Source organism: Tupaia chinensis, unplaced genomic scaffold, assembly GCF_000334495.1.
Source record: "Tupaia chinensis unplaced genomic scaffold, TupChi_1.0 Scaffold000638_1, whole genome shotgun sequence".
In the NCBI taxonomy this organism is placed as follows: Eukaryota; Metazoa; Chordata; class Mammalia; order Scandentia; family Tupaiidae; genus Tupaia; species Tupaia belangeri.
In genome coordinates, this window is record NW_006160159.1 from 2,182,927 (window position 1) to 2,204,216 (window position 21,290).

General features: G+C 37.3%; 1 protein-coding gene across 3 annotated transcripts in view; it reads left to right on the forward strand.

Moving 5' to 3' along the window:
* Positions 1-21,290, forward strand: part of ZEB2 (zinc finger E-box binding homeobox 2) — a 45,589-nt gene that overhangs the window by 2,417 nt on the left and 21,882 nt on the right. For all 3 annotated transcript variants that reach the window (XM_027776185.1, XM_027776183.1, XM_027776184.1), the window contains one exon: positions 3,736-3,807. In XM_027776185.1, the coding sequence (XP_027631986.1) occupies positions 3,736-3,807 (72 nt within the window). The remainder of the gene's footprint in view (positions 1-3,735; positions 3,808-21,290) is intronic.

Below are 21,290 nucleotides of genomic sequence, written 5' to 3' on the forward strand. Positions count from 1 at the left end.
GACTGCTGCAGAAGTCATTAACAATCTTAAATGAAATTTTTATTTTTATGATAGCCATTTACATGTATAATAAGAGCCAATGATTCTTGGGAGCAGTGTGACAGAAACAGAGTGTGGCGAGAACTCATGTAAGACATACTATTTAAATGAGCTGGTGTTAGCTATTCATATTTGTTAATGAACTAGATATGCAGGGCTATAAGAATGAATGTTCTGATGCTTTAAATTTTAATATCTAGAAATCAAGGGTAAGGACCAATTACTAGAATTTCCACCCTTAAAGGAATAATTAATAATGATATAACAAATGTACCGACCTAAACTTCTTTAAAAAATAAAGTTGAATTAAAAAGAATTAAGATCAATAGTTGAACAACAGCCAAAACAGCCATATCCAGTGGTAGTAGCTGTGATTGTGGCAGCTTTTTGTGTTGGTCATGGATCATAATTCTAAAGATTTCCATGTACAGTAATCCATATGCATGCATAGCAGAGCCTGTTATCACCTGTAGTTAATGGTGCCTGTGATACAAGTGAGCAGGCTGTTCTCCGCTCTTACCTTTATGGTAAATAAACTGGCATTCTGGAGTCACAATAATTAAATCAAATGTAAGTCCCTAATCTCATTTGGCTATTTGGACCAAGAAAGTTACCCAGCTATTACCTGTCTAGTTCTAATGATTAGTAATGATTTATTGTTCTTTTTTTTATTGTTCTAAAAGTGCTCTGATGTGGTGCCTTGATGTCTAATGAAAAGAAATTGGTCTTAAAAAGCGACTCATTGTTTATCCTGACTCGTAGATAACACATTTTTCTTCTGATAAAATATTTTTCTTATTTATTGTTCAAAACACACAATATAGACAATAATTCTAATTCTGGTGCTGTTTTATTTAGTAGTGTTTTATCCCTGGTGCCTGGCTGTCTACAGTCATACCTCAGCACATAGCTTTACTCTGAGATAAGCACCCTGTCCATTGCTCTTTCTCCCATGCTTTCTGTAGTTTGTCTGCAGGATGCAGGTTTTGAACTGAAGAGCACAGTGGAGTTCTTACTGTGCCTTTCCGGTGCCAGCACAATCAAAGTTTTGTGTTTGGAATTGTCCTTGACATTCTTTCGTCCCACAATGGGGTGGACACAGTGTGCTGGAAACCATGACATCATTATCATTGACACAGACTTAAATAAATCACCTGCATCTTGGCTTCTTTCTGCTTATTCAAGGATTCTTCATCTTAAGGAAGAAAGTGCTCTTTATTTTTACAAACCTTCGAACCAAGGGTGACTGGAAAATACAAACTTTTACAAGTGTTTTAAAAATAAATATCCTATGTGGTTTTAGACATAGTATGCTGAGTCAGAGGTGTCTCGGAAAATGTTTAAGGTCCAGTGTGAGGCAGGAAGACAGCCAGGACTGCCATTAATTAAGAGGAGATATTCCTAAACCATGTATCATTATGTCCTTCTGAATATGGATTCACTTGAAGCTTGATTAAATAGGCACAGACATAATATTTCAGATACATACCTGAAAAGGCTTAGTGTTTCGTTTTAATGAATTGAGCTTGATAGTCACGCTCAGTTGCACAATCTTTGATAAAAGAGGGTTATAGCTAAATAATACCTCAGAGTGCAATGTGCACACAGTGCCAACTCCATGTTTGTATACCCAGCATTTATTATTTGGGAAGCAACCACCTACTGTAACTTCTCTTTACTTTTTCATAAGAAAATGACAATGAGGAAGGAAGTACAGCAGAAACCTTGAACATTACCACTATTATGCAAAAAAAAAAAAAAAATGCTGTTAACTGTTTTCCCCTCAGTGACTTGATGTGCTCTCAGATGGAAACCTTATGATTCTTGTGACTCTTGACTACCAGAAATCACATGAGATGAGCGAGGAAGAAGGACACAAGTGCACACAGTGCCAACTCCATGTTTGTATACCCAGCATTTATTATTTGGGAAGCAACCACCTACTGTAACTTCTCTTTACTTTTTCATAAGAAAATGACAATGAGGAAGGAAGTACAGCAGAAACCTTGAACATTACCACTATTATGCAAAAAAAAAAAAAAATGCTGTTAACTGTTTTCCCCTCAGTGACTTGATGTGCTCTCAGATGGAAACCTTATGATTCTTGTGACTCTTGACTACCAGAAATCACATGAGATGAGCGAGGAAGAAGGACACAAAAGCTATATTTATATCTACTACTGAACTTCTCAGAAATACCTTCATTTAATTCCTTGCAGAGACTGATAAACAGATGAGGGAACGATCGATTATTACGATTGACAGTACGATATTGCTATACATTGAACTTCTGAATGTTTTATGCCAAATGTCCCTGTGGAAAAAAAAATTCCTTAAATAAAGGAGAAATCCAGGATCAGAAATGAATGTAAAGTGGTTCTGTAGCTTAAAAAAAAAAAATGTTACTCAAATGACCTGACTATGATAAACGGTGGCATTAAATTACCATCTATGTGTATCTGTGTATTTTTAACTTAAGAGGACCATAGTTTTTCAGCTCCGATGCCATAAACAGGTATTCTGTAGGACACTGCTTGTAAAATGTATTTTAATTTCGCTGTAACAATTGCTGGATCCTGTTCTTCCACCAAAGAAGACTAGAGTGATAAGCAAAGAATAATCAGGATAAATTTGGGAATTCACTGAGTCCTACTTACACAGTTTCTCTTGTTTTAAGTAAAATGACTATCTTAGAGATATTCATCCTAGAGCATGTTTGGCTCTCATTAGCACTGTCATTATAAAAGTACAAAATGTTAAAGTTCATCTTTAATTTACCTTCTTTCAAGTAAGTAAATTATAGTTAAATACATTTCAGCTGTAAGCTGTCCTGTTCTGCCCTCTGCATAATCTATAATCTGGTAGGCAGAAAATTCAAGAGTTCCCCTATTTTTCAAACTCTCCTTTATTTTAAAATATTGCATCTTTTGAAGAGGGCCTTTAATCATTTTTGAATCTTCAACCTCAATGTTACACATTTCATCTTCATCAGAACTTTGAGCTATTGTTATATATTTTTCCTCAGAAAATGACTATGATTACCAAGTAGGCATAAAAGATAAGGAGGAAAAGATATTTATAGAGTGGTTGAGAAAATAATAAGGAAGGTATGTTTTAAAAGTTTATTTAAAACAGTGAAATAAATATTTTTGATACCTCTGGGATGTTTGTTCTATAAACTGGGCATTCTGAGTTTTGATATGTAAAATTAGTTTTTCTTAAAAATATGCTTGCATAGATTAGCACCATCATAGCTACCCCAAGGGGAAAGAAAAGCATGAAAATAAAATAAGAAATTCTAACTTGCCACTAAGCATTCACTTAACCAGAGGCATAGCAGCTAGCGTGCCTCTTCATAAGTACAAATACTTAGTTGCTTTTGACTCTTATTGAAAAAATAATATCTTTCCCCCTGTTTGTCACTAGAACTGCCACCAGAAGAAAAGCCCTTCGTTTGCTCCAAATAAGCACCTCTGTTTTTCACAGCTTGCAGTAATGCTTAAAGTAAATAAGTTCTTGTACAGCTAGCACTATTGGATTCATTCAATTGCCTGAACAAAGCTATTGTTTAGAGGTTTACAACAAGCCTTTTCTCTGTTTCCTTTAAAAGAATCTTCCTTGTTCCTGTGCTTGGCATGTTTAGTATAGTAAGGCTTTCTACAATTTTCAAATGCTAAAGATAATTTTCCCCCACAGAAGAAATGAAGGAAGACTATGACACTATGGGGCCAGAAGCCACGATCCAGACCACAGTTAACAATGGTACAGGTAAGTTATGTTTGCCTCATGAAGACTGTATTTGTCCTGTGTCATGTGAATTTAGTGAGTCAGGGAAAAAAGAAAAAACAAAACAAAACAAAACACTGACCCATCCATGTGTGTCTCCATGACTTAGCAAGAAAGTCAGACATTACAGGTCTCTGGTTTTGTTTCAAATCAGAATTCTCATTCTTAAACCCCGAATTTGCCTCTGAACCTCAAGAATATTGAACTGTATGAATGCATCCTTTCAGAACATGGGTTGGGGGAATTTCCAGTATTCATTTTTATTTTAAAAGATGGCAAAGATAAAGTTTAAATTAGGATAGGGTGTGCTTCAACTAGCCACCACTTGATATCAGTCATTGAGTATTCAAGTGATATGGTGTAATTTAGATTGTAAAATGCTTTTTCAGAAAGACAAATCTCCATGAATGTTCTTCACAAAAATTAATCTTCTGAGTTCCTTTGAATTCTTTGTTCACTTTTAATTCTTTGCATCTTGTAGACCCCTGTATTCTAGGCAGAAGTTTTAGAGAATTGAAAATTTCACTATTCTTCTGATGAAACTGAAAAGCTGAAGTGGGAAAGTAGTAAATGATCTTTTGTTTTACACCGCTACTGCTACACAGTGGAGTTTCAGAACAGTCGTGATGTTTCGTGTTTTTCCCCAAAAACTGAATGGTATTTTCTCTCACATTTTCATATCACAGCACAATTTTATCTTGACTCACTCTGTTTATCTCTCTATTCCTGGATGAGACTAATTATTTTTAGTGTTTTAAACAATCCTTCACACTGTTATTGCAAATATTAGTATAGTGCCCAGTACAAAATTATCTTACAAAACAAAATTTAAAAAAAAAATCACAGAACTATTTTCACTGAACTCACCAATGGGGGGAGGAGGTGAAATCTTGTACCTTAATGAAGTTTCAGAAATGTAAATAAGTAAGATGATATTCATGTTTCCTTTATGTTGATAGACATCATAATAAACTGGTCATGCTGTGTTTCTATTTAAAATACTCTTAAAAACTTTAATAGGCACTAATTCACTTTCTTGGTGTAAAATAAGAGAAATAATCAAAAGTTGTTTCAATTCATTAAAACAATGTCAATCTAAGGTTCAAAAATCAAACTATACAATGTGTGCTTACAGAATGAGAGAATTAGGAACCAGTAAGCCCTAATATGTAGACATAGCTCTTACAATGACTAGAGTGTGACCTTGGGCTATTCACTTGTACTCTTTGGAACTCAGTTTCAACATCTGTAAAATGAATAGATTGAATTAGTTGTTTGCTAATACTTCTAGTTTAATATTATGTGTTGCAGGGATACTACCACCATGTAAAAACAGCCACAAGATAAAAATAACTTCACATAAAAACTTAATAAAAAGAAATACCAAGAATTAGATACCTTCTATAATGTCTCAATTCATGGGACCAAAAATAGCTTCACATTCCCATTAAGGATAAATGTTTAGTTTCATCAGCAATCATAAATAAAAACCATAATTAGGTAAATAAAGGTAATTCTATTACTTTTATAAGTATTTAAGCATCACACACACAAAAATGTATCCCACAAAGTGACAATTTACTAAATGTCATAAACACATAAAGACTAAAATGAAGTTAACAAAAACTGTCCCTATTCAGATGATTTAAAGATAAATCTTGAATGTCCTTTCACCAGGCCTTAATATCATCTTTTCACATAGTACATACTGTTCCTTATAGTTCATATATAGTCAGTCAATAAATAAATCAATGCATATTCATTGAGTGTCCTCTATATATTCACTGTCAGGAGCCTGTGTGGTAGAAGATGGGCAGGGAAGACTAAAACATGGTTATTAAAAGATGAACTATATATGAAGAAATAATAAGTAATAAGTGAACATATGTAATAAATATGCAATAAATGGTAGGAACCATGAGAATGTGCATAACAGAAGTGGGAGAGAACCTACTGGTTAGATAGTCCCATGAGGCTTGATCAAGGAGCTAAAACTATACATTTTTCATTTTCATTTTTGTTTTGCTATTGGGTGCACGTGCTTACTGGAGAGAGGCAGAGAGACAGAGGGAAAGTGAGAAAGCATCCACCCTAAGGGAATCACCACACCACAATACTGTTTCCTATATTCTCCTCTCAGGATTTCGGGCATACATGTACATGTGCCCTGTGATTTTCAAGCTGCTAGGTCTGGGACTCAACCACACAATAGGCCACGTGGGATCCAGGACTTGAACCTCTACCTTAATTGTTCCATAGTACATATCAAACAAAACCCACATTTCAGTCTGGCATTGTCATCCACTGCACACCAACAATATTCAAATCACTTGGTGATATCAAAACAGTCACATTTATACCAGCCTGTGAATATCTGTCTAAGCCATCCCTTCAGCCTGAATCACTTACCCTCCTTCTTTCAGTCATCTGGATTCTACCCACTCCTCTGATTCTCAAAGCTAGCTCACATTCCATTTTCTTACTGGGATCATCCTTGAAAACCTCAAACCCCTATCAGTCTCTTCCTTCTGAAATCCCATAGTCCTAAGCTATCTACCACTAATTTCAGCAGGTACAAGTTAATTTTATGAAGACAAGAGCTTTTTTCAGATGAAAAAATAGGGGTAGATTATCATGGCATCTACCTCATAGGGTTGTAGAAGTAATTAAATAATGTATGGACACAAGTAAATGACCAAAAAAAATTGTCTCAAGAAAGGAGTATTCTGTTTGTCTTAAAGTGCCCACTAGAGCAGGGAATACACATGGTAGACATTATGACTGGGCAAATGAATGAATGAATGAACGAATGAATGTATGAATGAATATTGAGGGGGGAAAATGCACTCTGGGGTCAGCAGGTGGCATAGAGGTGATGGCACTGGAGCCCACATGGCTGGCTATGTGGTTTGAGTCCCAGACCCGGAGGTTTGAAAGTCACGCCAGGAACATGTTTGTGTATGCCCAAAATCCTGAGAGAAGGCATTGTGGCGTGGACATTCTCCCTTGAGAGGTGATTTCTCATTTTCACTCTCTTTTTCTGTCTCTGTTACTCTCTGACAAGAGCACATACCCTGTAACAAAACAAAACAAAACAAAAAGTAGAAAATAAAAGAGGAAAAAAGAAAGGGAAAAAAAGAAATGCACTCTGATGAAGGAAGTCACAGGAGGACAGAACAAGCCCTTTGAGGTAACTGAGTCAGTTTCTTCACAGGATGAAACCAGGGTTTAAGTCCCTGAAACTAACTTAATAAAGGCAAAGGAAAACAGCCTGGAGTTTCACCACTTTTTTAAATAACAAAGTTAACAGCACTGCAAAATTGATTTATGGCAACAGAAAGTATTGCAAACTTTGGCTTATATTAATAACTTCCTACATTGCATAATTTCACTGGTTTTAATGTTTTAAAAGAAAGAAAAATTGTAAGGCTTCAACCCACAAGATAAAGACTGTCTTTTCAAAAAGAACCCTCTCTCTTCCAGATATTATTGGATTCAAATTCAGAATGAAATTATTAGGTAAAAGAGTATAACAATGTATGAAAAAAAACTATGGTCTAAGCTGATTAGAGGAATGGAAAAACTTAGCAACATTATAAACCCGCATTTATCTATATGTTAGTGGTAATGAGGAGCCAATTGAGGTGCTGGTGACCATTAGCATTAATGTAGTCCCATGAGTACATCAAGACCTGAATAGGATCCTAATGTCTCCCTCTCTGGATGTGTAAAAGTTATATTTACTCAGACAATCTAGTACTCTAGTTATAAAGGGCTATTAAGACCACCTGCATCTTCACTTCACTTGCTGGGAGGGAAAGAAACCACCTAACATCCAGGAACTGGGCAAAGCCAGCTTAGATCTCAGTTCTTGATCTTACACAACAAAGAAAATTCTTGTCCAACAACTAACTATAGAGACTCAAGCGGAAGTCATTAAACATGCCTCTACGGGCCAGCAGGTGGCATGGTGGTTAAGGTGCTGGAAACCACATGGTTGACTCCATGTCCTGGACCTGGCAGCTTGAAAATCACACCAGGCACATATGCATGCCCAAAATCTTGAGAGGAGAATGAAAGAGAAGTGATTGCAATCCAATTATTCCCCTGGGGGATGATTTCTCTCATTCTCTCTCTGATGAGCACATGAGCCTTGTGGCAAAAATCTAAAAAACAAATATGCCTGTAATAATTTTTAAATAAAACATAAATTATTTTACATATTAAGAGTCAATTATTGTTTTAGAATTCTCTAGATTCTAGACTCCGATAACCTACATTTGAATTTCGTTTCTATCAATTACTAGTTACATGAATTTGAGTCTGTAATTGATCAACCTTCATTTCTATATCAGTAAAGTAGAAATAATGATTTTCTATGTACAAGGTCTCATTGTAGGGATTAAATGCCATGTCATTTGTAAAGGTCCTAGTACAATGCTAACATAGACTAGATGCTGATCCAGTTTTGTTTTGTTTTGTTTTGTCAATTTACTTTCATCTATAAGTAAGCTATAGATGAATGAATTATAAACTATTTCTTCCCTTTACACTGGTTCATCATTAACTTCTCTAGAAAACAAAAATACAATATTTAACAAAATTATAATAAAAAGACTAGCCAGTCAATTTTTAAAGAATTATTTATTTAATTTTATTCATTCATTCATTCGTTCTAATTTGACCGGAGAAAGATACAGAGAGAAAGAGACAGAGGGAAAGTGAGAAAGCAAGCCACCAGGTCCAGGACTTGAACCGTGGGCCACCATGTGGGAGTGTCCAGCACCTTAACCACCATGCCACCTGCTGGTCCCTAGCCAGTCAGTTTTGAGAACTTTTGCTAATTAAGTTTCTTTGACATCTAGGAAGCTATATAGACAAGTTGTATGACCAGGTTTTTGGTTTTATGGTTTAGTTGCTTCTTGTGCGAGAAAGAGAGAGAAGAGACAGGGAGACAGCAACTCCAACAGGGTCTCAATATAGAGGCCATTCCCATTCGGCCAGCCTCTGTTCAGAGGTGTGTGTGTGTCTAGAATACTCAGGGAAGTCTTCAGACCCAAACACAGCATTTTCACTTGTACGTCAGCCTCACAGAGCATAGCATTTTATCATTGAGTTACCGTCTAGTCCCAAGATGTAGGACAGAATCTTTTCATCATTCTGGTGCTGCATTCGAGGTTAAAATATGAATGTTACAGAGTAGTTTAGTTGTCTGTCTCACTTCATCTTTATCCAGCATCTCTAATTATAGAAGAGAAGAATTTAGCACTACTTACATTTGTGTTTAATGATGAAGACAGTTATCAAAGATTTTTCTTGGGACCAGCAGTTGGTGTAATGGCTATGTCGCTGGACTCCCACATAGTCGACCATGGTTCACATCCCAGACCCGGTGGCTTAAACTCACACCGGGCACATGTGCATGCGTGACCAAGATCCCAAGAGGAGAATGGAGGAGAAGGGATTGCCGTGTGGCCATCCCCCTGGGGGGTGATTTCTCACTTTCTGTCTCTCTGTCTCTCTCTGTCTGTCTGGTGAGTACACGTGCCCTATAGCAAAAACCTCTCAAAAAAAATTTAAAAATTTTTTCTTTTATTTGATAACTTATTAGCATCAGGAATCATATCTTTATTTTCTTATCCTGGATAACAATCAATAAACAACAAATGTTTGTTCCTTGTTAACAGACAGTAAGATACCTAGTTCATTTTTTTCAGTGTTCAATGTGTAAAGAATTTGAATTGAGGCTTGAGAAAAGTAAATTTATAGAAATAGATTTAATTCCTACCCTTAAGGAATGTAAAATTTTATGGTGCCAATAAAGAAAAAATAATCATAATAAAAGACATAATTTACAGATAAATAATTAGAGCCTCATTAGCTATTCAAATCAATAGTCACTTATCGACACCCTACTAAATGCAAGGGATTTTGGTAGGCATCATGAGAAAAAAGTGAGCAAAAAGCAGTCATTGCCATTAGGGACTTACATCCAATTGCGTGAATAAAACAATGGTAGATGAACCACAAATGTGTATAAAATGTTTCGCACGGTGTTAGGACATAATAAATGCTCAATTGTCACTGGCTATTAATATTATTAACAATCATAGGAGCCAGCAGGTGGTGTGGTGGTTAAAGGCGCTGGACTCCCACATGGCTGACCTTGCTTCAAGTCCCAGACCTGGCGGCTTGCTTTCTCTCTTACTCTCTCTCTCTATCCCTCTATGGTTAAATGAAAATAAATAAAATAAAATAATAAATCAAGATAATGAAATAATTAAAAAAATAATAGCCCCCAAAATATTATTGTCGATCATAGTGATGTATGAAGTAAGAAGTTTTAGTTGGAATACAAGCTATGTAAGTTCAAATGTAAAGTGTTCCATTATTGCAGAGGGTTACTGACAGAGTGTAGGGTCAAATATTAGAGATGGGGAATAGAGAGGTGCCTTAAAAAGATTGTAGATTTTAGGAAGATTTTAAGAACAAAACCTCATTGAACATGCTCCTGGGTAGAAGATAGGAGAGAAAGGGTAAAAATGTAAGAGGAGGTGGGTGAAAAAGTGTAGAGGTTAGCAGAGGAGTTGTGAGAGAATAGCTTTAAAGGGTAGCCAAGGCAGTGGGCAAGAATATGTCTTTTTTTGTGTCTTTTTTTTTTTTAATTGCCTGCACTTGCCAGGAAGAGAAAGAAAAAGAGAGAGGAAGCATCCTTCCCTACATGAGGTGTGGTTATGTCACAATCCTGTTTCCTTCATTTCTCTAACCCGTCAGGATTTGCGGCCATGCATGTGCCTGGCATGTTTTTCAAGCCACCCTAAGAGTGGGATTTGAACAACAGTTGACCATGTATGATGCAGCTCCCAACTTAGAGTGATTAACCACTGCTCTGTTTGGCCAGCCTGGGGTTACACTCTTGAAGGAGATAAAAAAGTGACCATCACTCACAGAAAGGGATGTGAATACAGTTGGAATCTCAAGACATGGAAATTCAGAGAAATTACTATGGTCAGTATACAGAGATTCAATTACAGGGAAGAATAGTCTTTGAAAACATAATCTGAAACTAGGCTATACAAGTATTTAAGTTTCTCTAGACACCTTTGATACTCTAGGAGCAGAAATAGGACTCAATCATAGTTTGTCAGGGCAAGAATAGCATGGGAATAAAAGGCAGGGATGTAAGTGATTTCAAATTCCAAAGTAAACTGAAGTAACTAAAACAAGAATGGCAAAAGGGACTAGAGGACTTTCGAGGCCTGATTATCACAATGAAGTGCCTGTTTCATGAGAGAAAGAACCTAAATGATGGGGAAGTGGAGAAGGCAGAAATGAGAGAATGCAAATTCTGACGCTGGCTCTGAGACATGGAATTGTCTCAGATTTAGTCCACTGCCAAGGTGCGGCCAGCCATGTGGTTGGACTAGAGAAAGCTAAAGCACAGTGAAGTCAGGATTCTTCATGGACTATCTTCTGAGTGACGTAGTTTCCCTGAATGATAACAGTGGCAACCCGGGGAAATACAGTCACCAGCCATGTGTCATTTGACATGGATTATATAGGCAAGGGCCTGAAACATACTGGTGAAAATGGATTTTAAACTTCCTTTTTTGAAATAAAGAATTATTTAATTATGTATCATCATCGTTATTATTATTGGTGTGTTTGGGGTTTTTTTTGTTTTTTAATTCACCAGAGGGTGACAGAGAGAGAAAGAAAGTGAGAAAGCAGCGAAACAGGTCCAGGATTCAAACTGTAGTCAACCCTGAGAGAGTCTAGTGCCTTAACCGCCACACTACCTGCTAGCCCTGGATTTTTAAACTTTTTTTTTTTTTGGAGAGGTTTTTGCTATAGGACACATGCGCTCGCCAGAAAGGACAGAGAGACAGAAAGCGAGAAATCATCCCCCAGGGGGGATGGTCACGCTGCAATCCCTTCTCCTCCATTCTCCTCTCGGGATCTTGGGCATGCACGCACACGCGCCCGGCGTGAGTTTTAAGCCGCCGGGTCCAGGACTCGAACCTCAGTCGACTACGTGGGAGTCCAGCGACAAAGCCATTACGCTAACTGCTGGTCCCGGATTTTTAAACTTCTAAACACTGTATTGCACAGTGGACGTTCTTTAAGGATAGAGGTTAAGTTTGCTCTTCTCCATCTTCCCTCTCAGTAGGTGCAGTGGTTTATACAGTTGATGGTTGATTAACAGATTGTTGAATCAACCATTAAGCAACTATACTATGAGCAAATAGATAAAATGAGACTAGTCTGAAACATTTGTGTGAAGGTGTTTGTCAACCAGTCCTCTCTACTCGTGTGCTAAGGCAGATAGAAGTGGAGACAGCTCTGCAGGAAAGGTCTGTGAGGGATGACTGGACTCTTAGCAGCGATGACACAGTTTCATTTTATCCAAAGAAGTGGAATGCATGTAGGAGGATTTCATTAAGCATGTGGGGAGAAAAACAAGTAGTGTAGGAAATGGGAAAGCAAAATGAACCATAAATAAAGTTCATTTTTGGTCTCTAGGTCTAAATTAAGCTTTAGGTTTAAAAAATTTACTATAATCATAAAATATCTAAGAAAATAATAGCTAATGGCCTTTGCATGGTGATCAAAGAGGCTGGATTTCACATGAATGACTGCATAGTTCAAGTCCAGGACCTGGTAGCTTGAAAAACATGCTGGGTATATTTGCATGTATGCTCATAATCCTGGAAGGAGGGAGAAGTGGAGGAGAAGGGATTGTGGCATGATTGACTATTTCCCATCAGGGGTACTTTCTCACTTTCCCTCTTTCTCTGTATCTCTCTCTCTCTCGTCAAATTAAAATAATAAATAAAGTTAAATAAAATAATTCTTAAAGGGACCAGCAGTTAGCGTAATGGCTATGTCGCTGAACTCTCATGTAGTGGACCGCGGTTCACATCCCGGACCCGGTGGCTTAAAACTCACGCTGGGCCCGTGCGCATGTGTGTCCAAAATCCTGAGAGAAGAATGGAGGAGAAGGGATTGTGGTGTGGCCATCCCCCCTGGGGGGGGTGATTTCTCGCTTTGTATCTCTCTGTCTCTCTGTCTGTCTGGCAAGCACACTCACCCTATAGCAAAAACCTCTCCAAAAAAGAAAGAAAGAAAGAAAGAAATACTCAAGGGACCAGCAGGTGGCATGGTGGTTAAGGCGCTGGACACTCCCACGTGGCTCACCAGGGTTTGAGTCCTGAATCTGGTGGCTTGCTTTCTCACTTCCTCTCTCTCACTCTCACCTTCTGTCTCTCTCTGGTGAAAGTAAAACATAAATGAATGAATGAATGAATAAAATAAAATAAATAATTAAAAAAAAGAAATATAGTTCTAAAATATTAAATAAAAATTTAAAATAAGCATACTGAGTGAAGAACATGAAGAACTGTTACGATGTTTTCTGTTTGCCTCAATAAACCTAGTTTTGGATCACCTACTAAAAGATTTTAATAACTTAATGAGCTAGATGCAGTGATATACACTTATAACTCTAGCTACTCAGGTGGTTGAGCCAGGAGGACCATGAGTTTGAGGCAGCCTGAGCAATATAGTGACACTCTGTCTCTAAGAAATTAATCAATTAAAATAAATTTTAAAATGAAGCAAATGCTTAGGATTCATAACATTAGGGACATGGAAAAATAGAGAAAAAAGTAAAAAATTTAATATATACATATGCATATTGAACTGGTCATTTTTAACTAAATTTTCTTCATATCAATTTTATGGTGTAATAATTTTAAAAAATTTTTTAAGAATTATTTTATTTAACTTTATTTATTATTATTATCATTATTATTTTTCAGTTTGATCAGAGAGAGACAGAGAGAGAAAAAGGAAGTGAGAAAGCAAGCCACCAGGTCTAAGACTTGAACTGTGGTCGGCCATGTGGGAGTCCAGTGCCTTTAACCACCATACCACTTGCCAGCCCCTAAAATTTCTTATTATATCACTGTGATCGTTTCAGCTTCTTGGGCCTGTTCAAATGTTATAAAATCATGTATGATGATAATTAAAAAGGTGGGGTTCCCTCTCTTGTTCTCTCTTTCACTCATATTGAGTCATTATAATATGTGGAAAGAACAAAAACTCTAGAGTCCAAATTTGTGAATTTTACATCCAGCTCTTCCAGAAATTAATTGTGCAACATTGTATGAATCATTAACCTCACTGTATCTGAGTTGTAGCCTCTGTTAAATGAGGAAATTAGATAGAAATTTTAACCCCATCTCACCCTACCGTTTTGTCTAACAGATTTTTGTTTACTTGCCAGAGGGCACATGTGCTCATCAGAAAGAGACAGAGAGACAGAGAGAAAGCACCTATCCCCACTGTGGGGCATGGTTATGCCGCAATCCCTTCACCTTAATTTCTCCATCCTGTCAGTATTTGGAGGATGAACTCACACTCCCCCAGTGTGTTTTTCAAGCCACCAAAGGCAGGGCAGGAGTTCAACCTCAGCTGGCCTTATAGGATCTGGCTCCCCTAACCACTAGACTAGAGGGTCAGCTGTTTCAATGAAAGTTTACTGAAAACAAAATAACTGAAGGCTGGCCTATGTTACTTGGCAGGGAGGACAGATGCTCTGGGGCCCTCCTTAGGATATCATTCACAGGGCAAGCTTCTTGAGCAGGACCTTCTGCCTAGAAGAGCTTCTCACTCCCTTGACCCTTCAGTTGCTGTCTTGAAATTTATAATTTTTGAATGAGGGGCCCTATGTTTTCATTCCACACTGGGCCCACAAATCATGTAGCCAGTCTTGAGTATAAAGTACATTAGAATATTAGCAGAGTTTAAGTCAGGATGGGAAGCGGTAGGATCAGAGACTCAGCCACCTGAAGGGCCAAGCAAAAATGTGAGTTCCATCCACATTTATAGGAGCCTTCAGCAGTGTCTCCAAAACAATCGCATCTCAAGCAAAGATCTATTGGATCATCAGAAAATCATGACATGTGTTTCTATACAAAAAGTACATCATGACTTTTCCAACAATTCAAGAGACTTGTTGAATAGGTTGAAAATCTTGCTTGAGCTAAACCACTAAACACAGTGGTGCGAAGTAGAGTCCCACTATTTTGGTAACATGAGTGATGAGATTAACAGGCCAACAAGCAAATAAGCATAAATTATGTGCATCATTTCATAAGCATAAGAAAGGGGAAAAGAGTAAGAAAGATTTTGTACCTTTATTTTCCTTTTGGTTTAATAACTTCCAGTCTCGATGACTCCTCTTCCATAGAATTTAAATGAAAACTTTTAAATTTACACATTTTCTTTTTTAAAAAAATCATTTTATTTAACTTCATTTATGTATTTATATATTTTTAAATTTTCATTTGACCAGAGAGAAACAGAGAAGAAAAGTGAGAAGGCAAGTTGCAAGGCCTGGGACTCAAAGTGCACTCAGCCATGTGGGAATTCAATGCCCTTAACCACTACACCACCTGCCGGCCCCCTAAATTGGCACATTTTCTCGTATGATAACAGAAGTCACATAAGGTATTTTCACAGCAAGAGTTGAATGAATGAATGAGGGGTTTTCTTTTCTTTCTTTTTTTTTTTAAAGAATTATTTTACTTAACTTTATATATTTTTTTTTATTTAAATTTGACCATAGAGGGACAGAGAGAGAGAGAGAGAGAGAGAGAGAGAGAGAGAAAGTGACAAGCTGCCAGGTCCAGGACTCGAACCTTGGTCAGCCATGTGGGAGTCAACACCCTTAACCACCATGTCACCTGCTTTATTTTAAAGAAAAATGTATGAGGGATTTTCAAAAGGTTTACTGATTATACATGTTATGAAATAAAACTATGCATGGATTTCAATGTTTTTGCACCAAAATACACTCATACTTTCCTTCTATTTCTCCATAAGTTTTTTGCAGTTTCCTCATATAGTGCCAATCATTTGTCCAAGATCTGTTTATCGGGTAATTCAGCTAACCCCTAAAAACTTCACAAGGAGGTTTTTGTCATAGGGTGGGCACCACACCCAAAACTTCACAAGGAGGTAATTATAAGTTATAAAGCATTTCATTTTCTTCTTGTTTGTGTCTATAACATTCTTTATGATTGAAAGAATTTTGTCATTTGTCTGTCATAGAAATTATCATTACAATTTTCTTTAGTGGGCCGGCAGGTGGCATGGTGGTTAAGGGTGCCAGACTTCCACATGGCTAACTGCAGTTTGAGTCCTGGACCAAGTGGATTGGTTTCTCCCTTTCTCTCTCTCTCTGTCCCTTTTTGGTCAAATTAAAATAAACGAATAAGTAAATAAATATGTTAAATAAGATAATTCTTTAAAATTATTTTTAATTGACATTACTCATTAAGTTTTTAGGGAAAGAGGTTTTGAGGCAAGAAAAGCAGAAGTAACACTTAACAGGTTAGACAGCATGGTCATTTTCAGACTATAATCAGCATATACCAAGAAGAGCTTGTTCACTTCCTGGCTAATGAATGCTGTGGTTTTATTAGCTTTGTTTGCGATTAGGAGCAGCTATCTCCACTTCACAGCAGGAGTTCCCACAAGAAATAACTGATATCCCAAGCTTCTTGAGTGCCTCCTTCATTCATTCAACAAATATTTAATAAGCACTGTTTTCCTTGTGATGTCTCTGGTTTCTAGGCACCTCCAAAATATTTTTTCTTAATCTGCGTGTGTGGTTCCCCCATCAGAAAGCTGTGCTGCTTTGAGTTTTTCATCGAAAAGGATACAGATAAAACTCTGTAGGCCTAGTCAGTGAATGAAAAGCAAATTGATTAGGGCAATTAATTAATTGATATTATGGAATTAGGGAACATTTAGGATACCCTAGAAAGCACTCACTGGATTGTACAGATGAAGAAATTGAGATTCAAAATCACAAAATAACAGAGCCCAAATGAGGAGTCCAAGGTCCCTGAACCTTATCTAATCATTCAGTTATTGAGTAATAGCTGTGTCCCAGGCACTGCTTAGGCACTGGTGAGATGAAGCTGATGAAGACGTGGTCCATGCCTCCATAGCTCTCAGATGTGTAAGTAAAAGACTAAAGTATGGTGCAATGAGTTCAATGATTGAGATGAACAGATGGCATTCAGTAAGTGAAGAAGGCAAGTAGAAACTCAGGTTGAGATTGGAAGGCTACCTGACAATAAGTAATTTTGCACTGTTCTCAAATCCATGTTCCTGGGATGTCTTATTTAGTCATATGAGGCAGAGCATTGAATTCTTAGAAAAGTGCTTTTTTGTTTTTTGTAGATTACTGCTATAGGACATGTGTGCTTGCCAGACAAACAGAGAGAGATGGAGAGAGAGAAAGCAAGAAATAATTTCCTGGGAGGATGACCATGCCACCATCCCTTCTTCTCCATTCTCCTCTTGGGATTTTGGGCACACACGCCCATGTGTCTGGCAGGAGTTTTAAGCCTCCATCCGGGTCTGGGACTCAGACCACAGTCCACTGCATAGGAGTCCAGTGCCATAACCATTATGCTATATGCTGGTCCCAGAGAGGTGGTTCTTAAACTGCATGTGTGTCAGAATTTCTCAAAGAGTTTGTTAAAACACAGATTGCCGGGACCAACAGATGACATAATGGTTATATCACTAGACTCCCATACAGCCGACCATTGTTCGTGTCCCAGACCTGGTGGCTTAAAACTCACGCTGGGCACCTGTGTGTGTGTGTGCATGTGCATGTGTGCGTGTGTGTCTGTGTGCTTAAAATCCTGAGAGGAGAATGGAGGAGAAGGGATTGCGGTGTGGCCATCCCTTCGGTGGTGGTGGTGGAGGCTTGATTTCTCACTTTCTATCTCTCTGGTGAACACAGGCTCCCTATAGCAAAAATCTCTAAAAAAAAAAAAAAAAAAAAACCCACAAAACAAAAACAAAACAACAAAAAACTACACAGATCACCAATTCCAGAGGTCTGAGATGGGCCCAAGAATTTGCAATTTTTTTTTTTTGAGAGGTTTTTGCTATAGGGTGCCTGCACTCTACAGAGAGACGGAGAGACAGAAAGCGAGAAATCACCCCCCTCCAGGGGGAGATGGCCACACTGCAATCCCTTCTCCTCTGTTCTCCTCTCGGGATCTTGGGCATGCATACACATGCACCCAGCATCAGTTTAATCCACTGGGTCTAGGATTCGAACCATGGTCAATTACATGGGAGTCCAGTGACATAGCCATTAGGCCAACTACTAGTCCCAAGAATTTACATTTTGTAGGTAATACTGTTGTCGGTGATCTGGGACCACATTTTGAAAATCACTGACTATGTTAGAGCATCTTAAAGTGTCATGTACTCTACAAAAAGCACATGAAAAGAGCACTATTGCTGGGCAAAATGATCTTACTTCGTAAGTACCTACAAATATAATAAAATAGGGGCCAGAGGATGGCATAGTGGTTGCAGTGCTGACTCCCACATGGCTGACTGTGTTTGGGTCCCGGGTCTGGTGGCTTGATTTCTCACTTTCCCTCACTCTGTCTCCTCTATACTCTATAACAAATTAAATAATAATAATAATAATAATAAATAAAATTAAACAATTCCTTAAAAAAAAGAACAGAATAAACAGAATAAAATAAAGTAGTCCAAGAGTCTTTTTGATAATAGACTAATTCCGGATTTTTAGATTATATAGTAATGCAAATGATAAGTGCATATTGTCTAAATTGGAGATTTGAAAAAAATGTCATAGATTCTGTATCGTTCTATACCAATACATAGTAATCAAGATTGTCAGGCCAGCTCTATGGCCTGGCGATTGAAGCAGCCAGATCCCACATGGCTGATCAGGCAGTTCAAGTCTCAGATCCACTGGCTTGAGAAACACAATGGGTACATATCCGTGCATGTCCAAAATCCTGAAAGGAGGGAGACATGGAGGAAAAGGTACTGTAGCATGACAATTCACCGCCAGGTGGGGGTGGGGTGCTTTCTCCTCTCCTCTCTCTGTTTCTCTCGCCAGCACACAGATCCTCCTGCCAAAAAAAAAAAAAAAAAAAAATTTAAACTGGGTTAGTATTCTCTAAATTGTGATATTCACTAATCCTGTAATATAAAATCTAACTTTAAAATTAGACTCTGTCCCTGACTGAGTTGCTTCCTGCTGTTCAGGGAGATATTTGATCTTGCAGACTACAACAGAGCTCAATCCCCTGTTCATTCTTCACCTCTCTCCTAAAGCTCTTACCCATGGGGAACTCTCATTGGCATCTGAACATGTGTTCCCAAGAGAAAGCCATGTCAGAGCAGGGGTGGGGAGACTAGCCAAGACAATGTATTAATTCCCTAGAAGAGAAGAAAACTTTTCTGTTGCTCTTGACGACCCTTCCATGGCTTTACATATGCCTCTGTACCAGTCGGAGGCTCTGCAAGGCTGCCCGTGTAGCTGTGTAATGAGAAAAAGATCATTCTATTCCCTCACGGTTGTGTTAGATATCTAGTGCCAATATGTATTTTGGAAGCCTTCTGTAAAAAATGCACACATGCATTTTTAATGATGAAACTCTTATATTCGTTAATTAGTCAACTTTAAACAAAGTAGCCATGAGAATTTATATACCACAAGTGCTGAGTATATGCTACTTTTAAACTAAAAAGAAGTATATGAATTACTAAATAATTTTCTGCATTTTCTTAACATCGAAGATGGTACTAATAAAGTGATTTGTTCTAAAATGGATGATGAATGTGGTTACCTAAATTTGTGAGTGCTTTTTTAAATCCCTTCACCTTGACATAGTGAAGTAAGCAAAAGCCAGATTATATGATAAATACATAATTTTTACATTATGCTGAGGGAAAATATATAAATACATATGGGTGTGTATCTGTTTGTACGCTATCCCTGGTTATCCATAAATGTGCTTTTATATCTGCGTATTACAGAATCCCACCATTTTATGTCTAGGTTTCCAAACGTGAGAATCACAGAAGCAGGAAAACTTTATCAATCAGCATCACGTCCTCATCCCCCAGCACACTCTCTGGCACAAGCAGGCACTTAGTAAGCAGCTATGAAATACAGAGATGAAGGGATTATTCCTCTCCATCTTTTACATATACTTCCATAGTTCTTCTGAAATTATCTCCAAGATATTTTCTTTTCCAAAAGAATTACACCTTCATGTTGATGTTTACTAAAATAGTTTGATGTGACATTCAATTATATGAATTCAACTTTTTATGAAGTTGAAAGTATGCAGGGTACTAAACCAGTGAGTATCTTTTTTCCTATGTGAACACATGCTTGCTATACATGAGGAAAATAAATAGCGAAGAGAAACCAAAATGAAAAGTATCAGGACTGCATTATAATTTAACTCTCTATAAACACTAAGAAAACTCACTTTCAAGTATTTTTGAGAAAGTATCCTAAAACAACTCAATTATGGGAACTGACTGATTTGAGAACCAATATTTCTTTCACATAAGAGTTAACTGGGCTTGTTTTTTACACAATGATTTTTTTAAAGCAATTAATTTGTTATTTAATATTATCTATCTAAATATATCAGCAGGTAAGACAGACATAAAGATATTTATGAAAGTATAAATGAGCAATATTAGTAAGAGTGACAGATATTTCCAAGTAAAACTTTCCTGACTTGTAGAGACCTAGGAATTTACCCTAACAATATTAAATATGCCTGGCCATGAGGAAACATTTTTAATTAATCAAATTCTTTTTTATTTTTTGGATAAAGAAAAGTTTACCTAACCTTAGGGAAGGTTGAGATATTTGCATGACATCAGGGTAAATTTTAGGATCAAATGCAAAATCTCTGGAGAAGGTATGGGAAGAAATTATTTGAGATTTCTTGTGAATTTTTGTTATGGTTTGATCATAAATACCATGCAAATATCCTTTGTCAGTGTGTTTTGGCAATCCTTCCAAAAGACTAAGGAGCGAAGAGGATTACAAAAAGAAGGAAAATAAGGTTGATTTTACACTAGAAAAAAATGCAGCAGGGAATTCTATAACTTTCTAGTAAATTTTTACAATATTTCTGTGTCCTCTATACACATTTACAAAATAATTTCAAACAAAAATACAAAATTACAAATATAACCACAACTTTATCCTTCCCAACTATTTTGAATGTAATCAAAATTGTAATTTCATTTGTTTCAGTACTATAAAAACTAGGTCCTTTTGGGAACCAGCAGTTAGCATAATGGCTATGTCGTTGGACTCCCATGTAGTCGACTGCGGTTTGCGTCTTGGACGCGGTGGCTTAAAACTCACGCCGGGTGCGTGTGCGTGCATGCCCAAGATCCTGAGAGGAGAATGGAGGAGAAGGGACTGTGGTGTGACCATCCCTCTGGTGGGGTGATTTCTCCCTTTCTTTCTCTCTGTCTCTCTCTGTCTGGCAAGTGCACGCACCCTATAGCGAAAACCTCTCCAAAAAAAAAAAAAAAAAAAAGACTTTTTCTAAAAAGGGATTTTTTTTTTC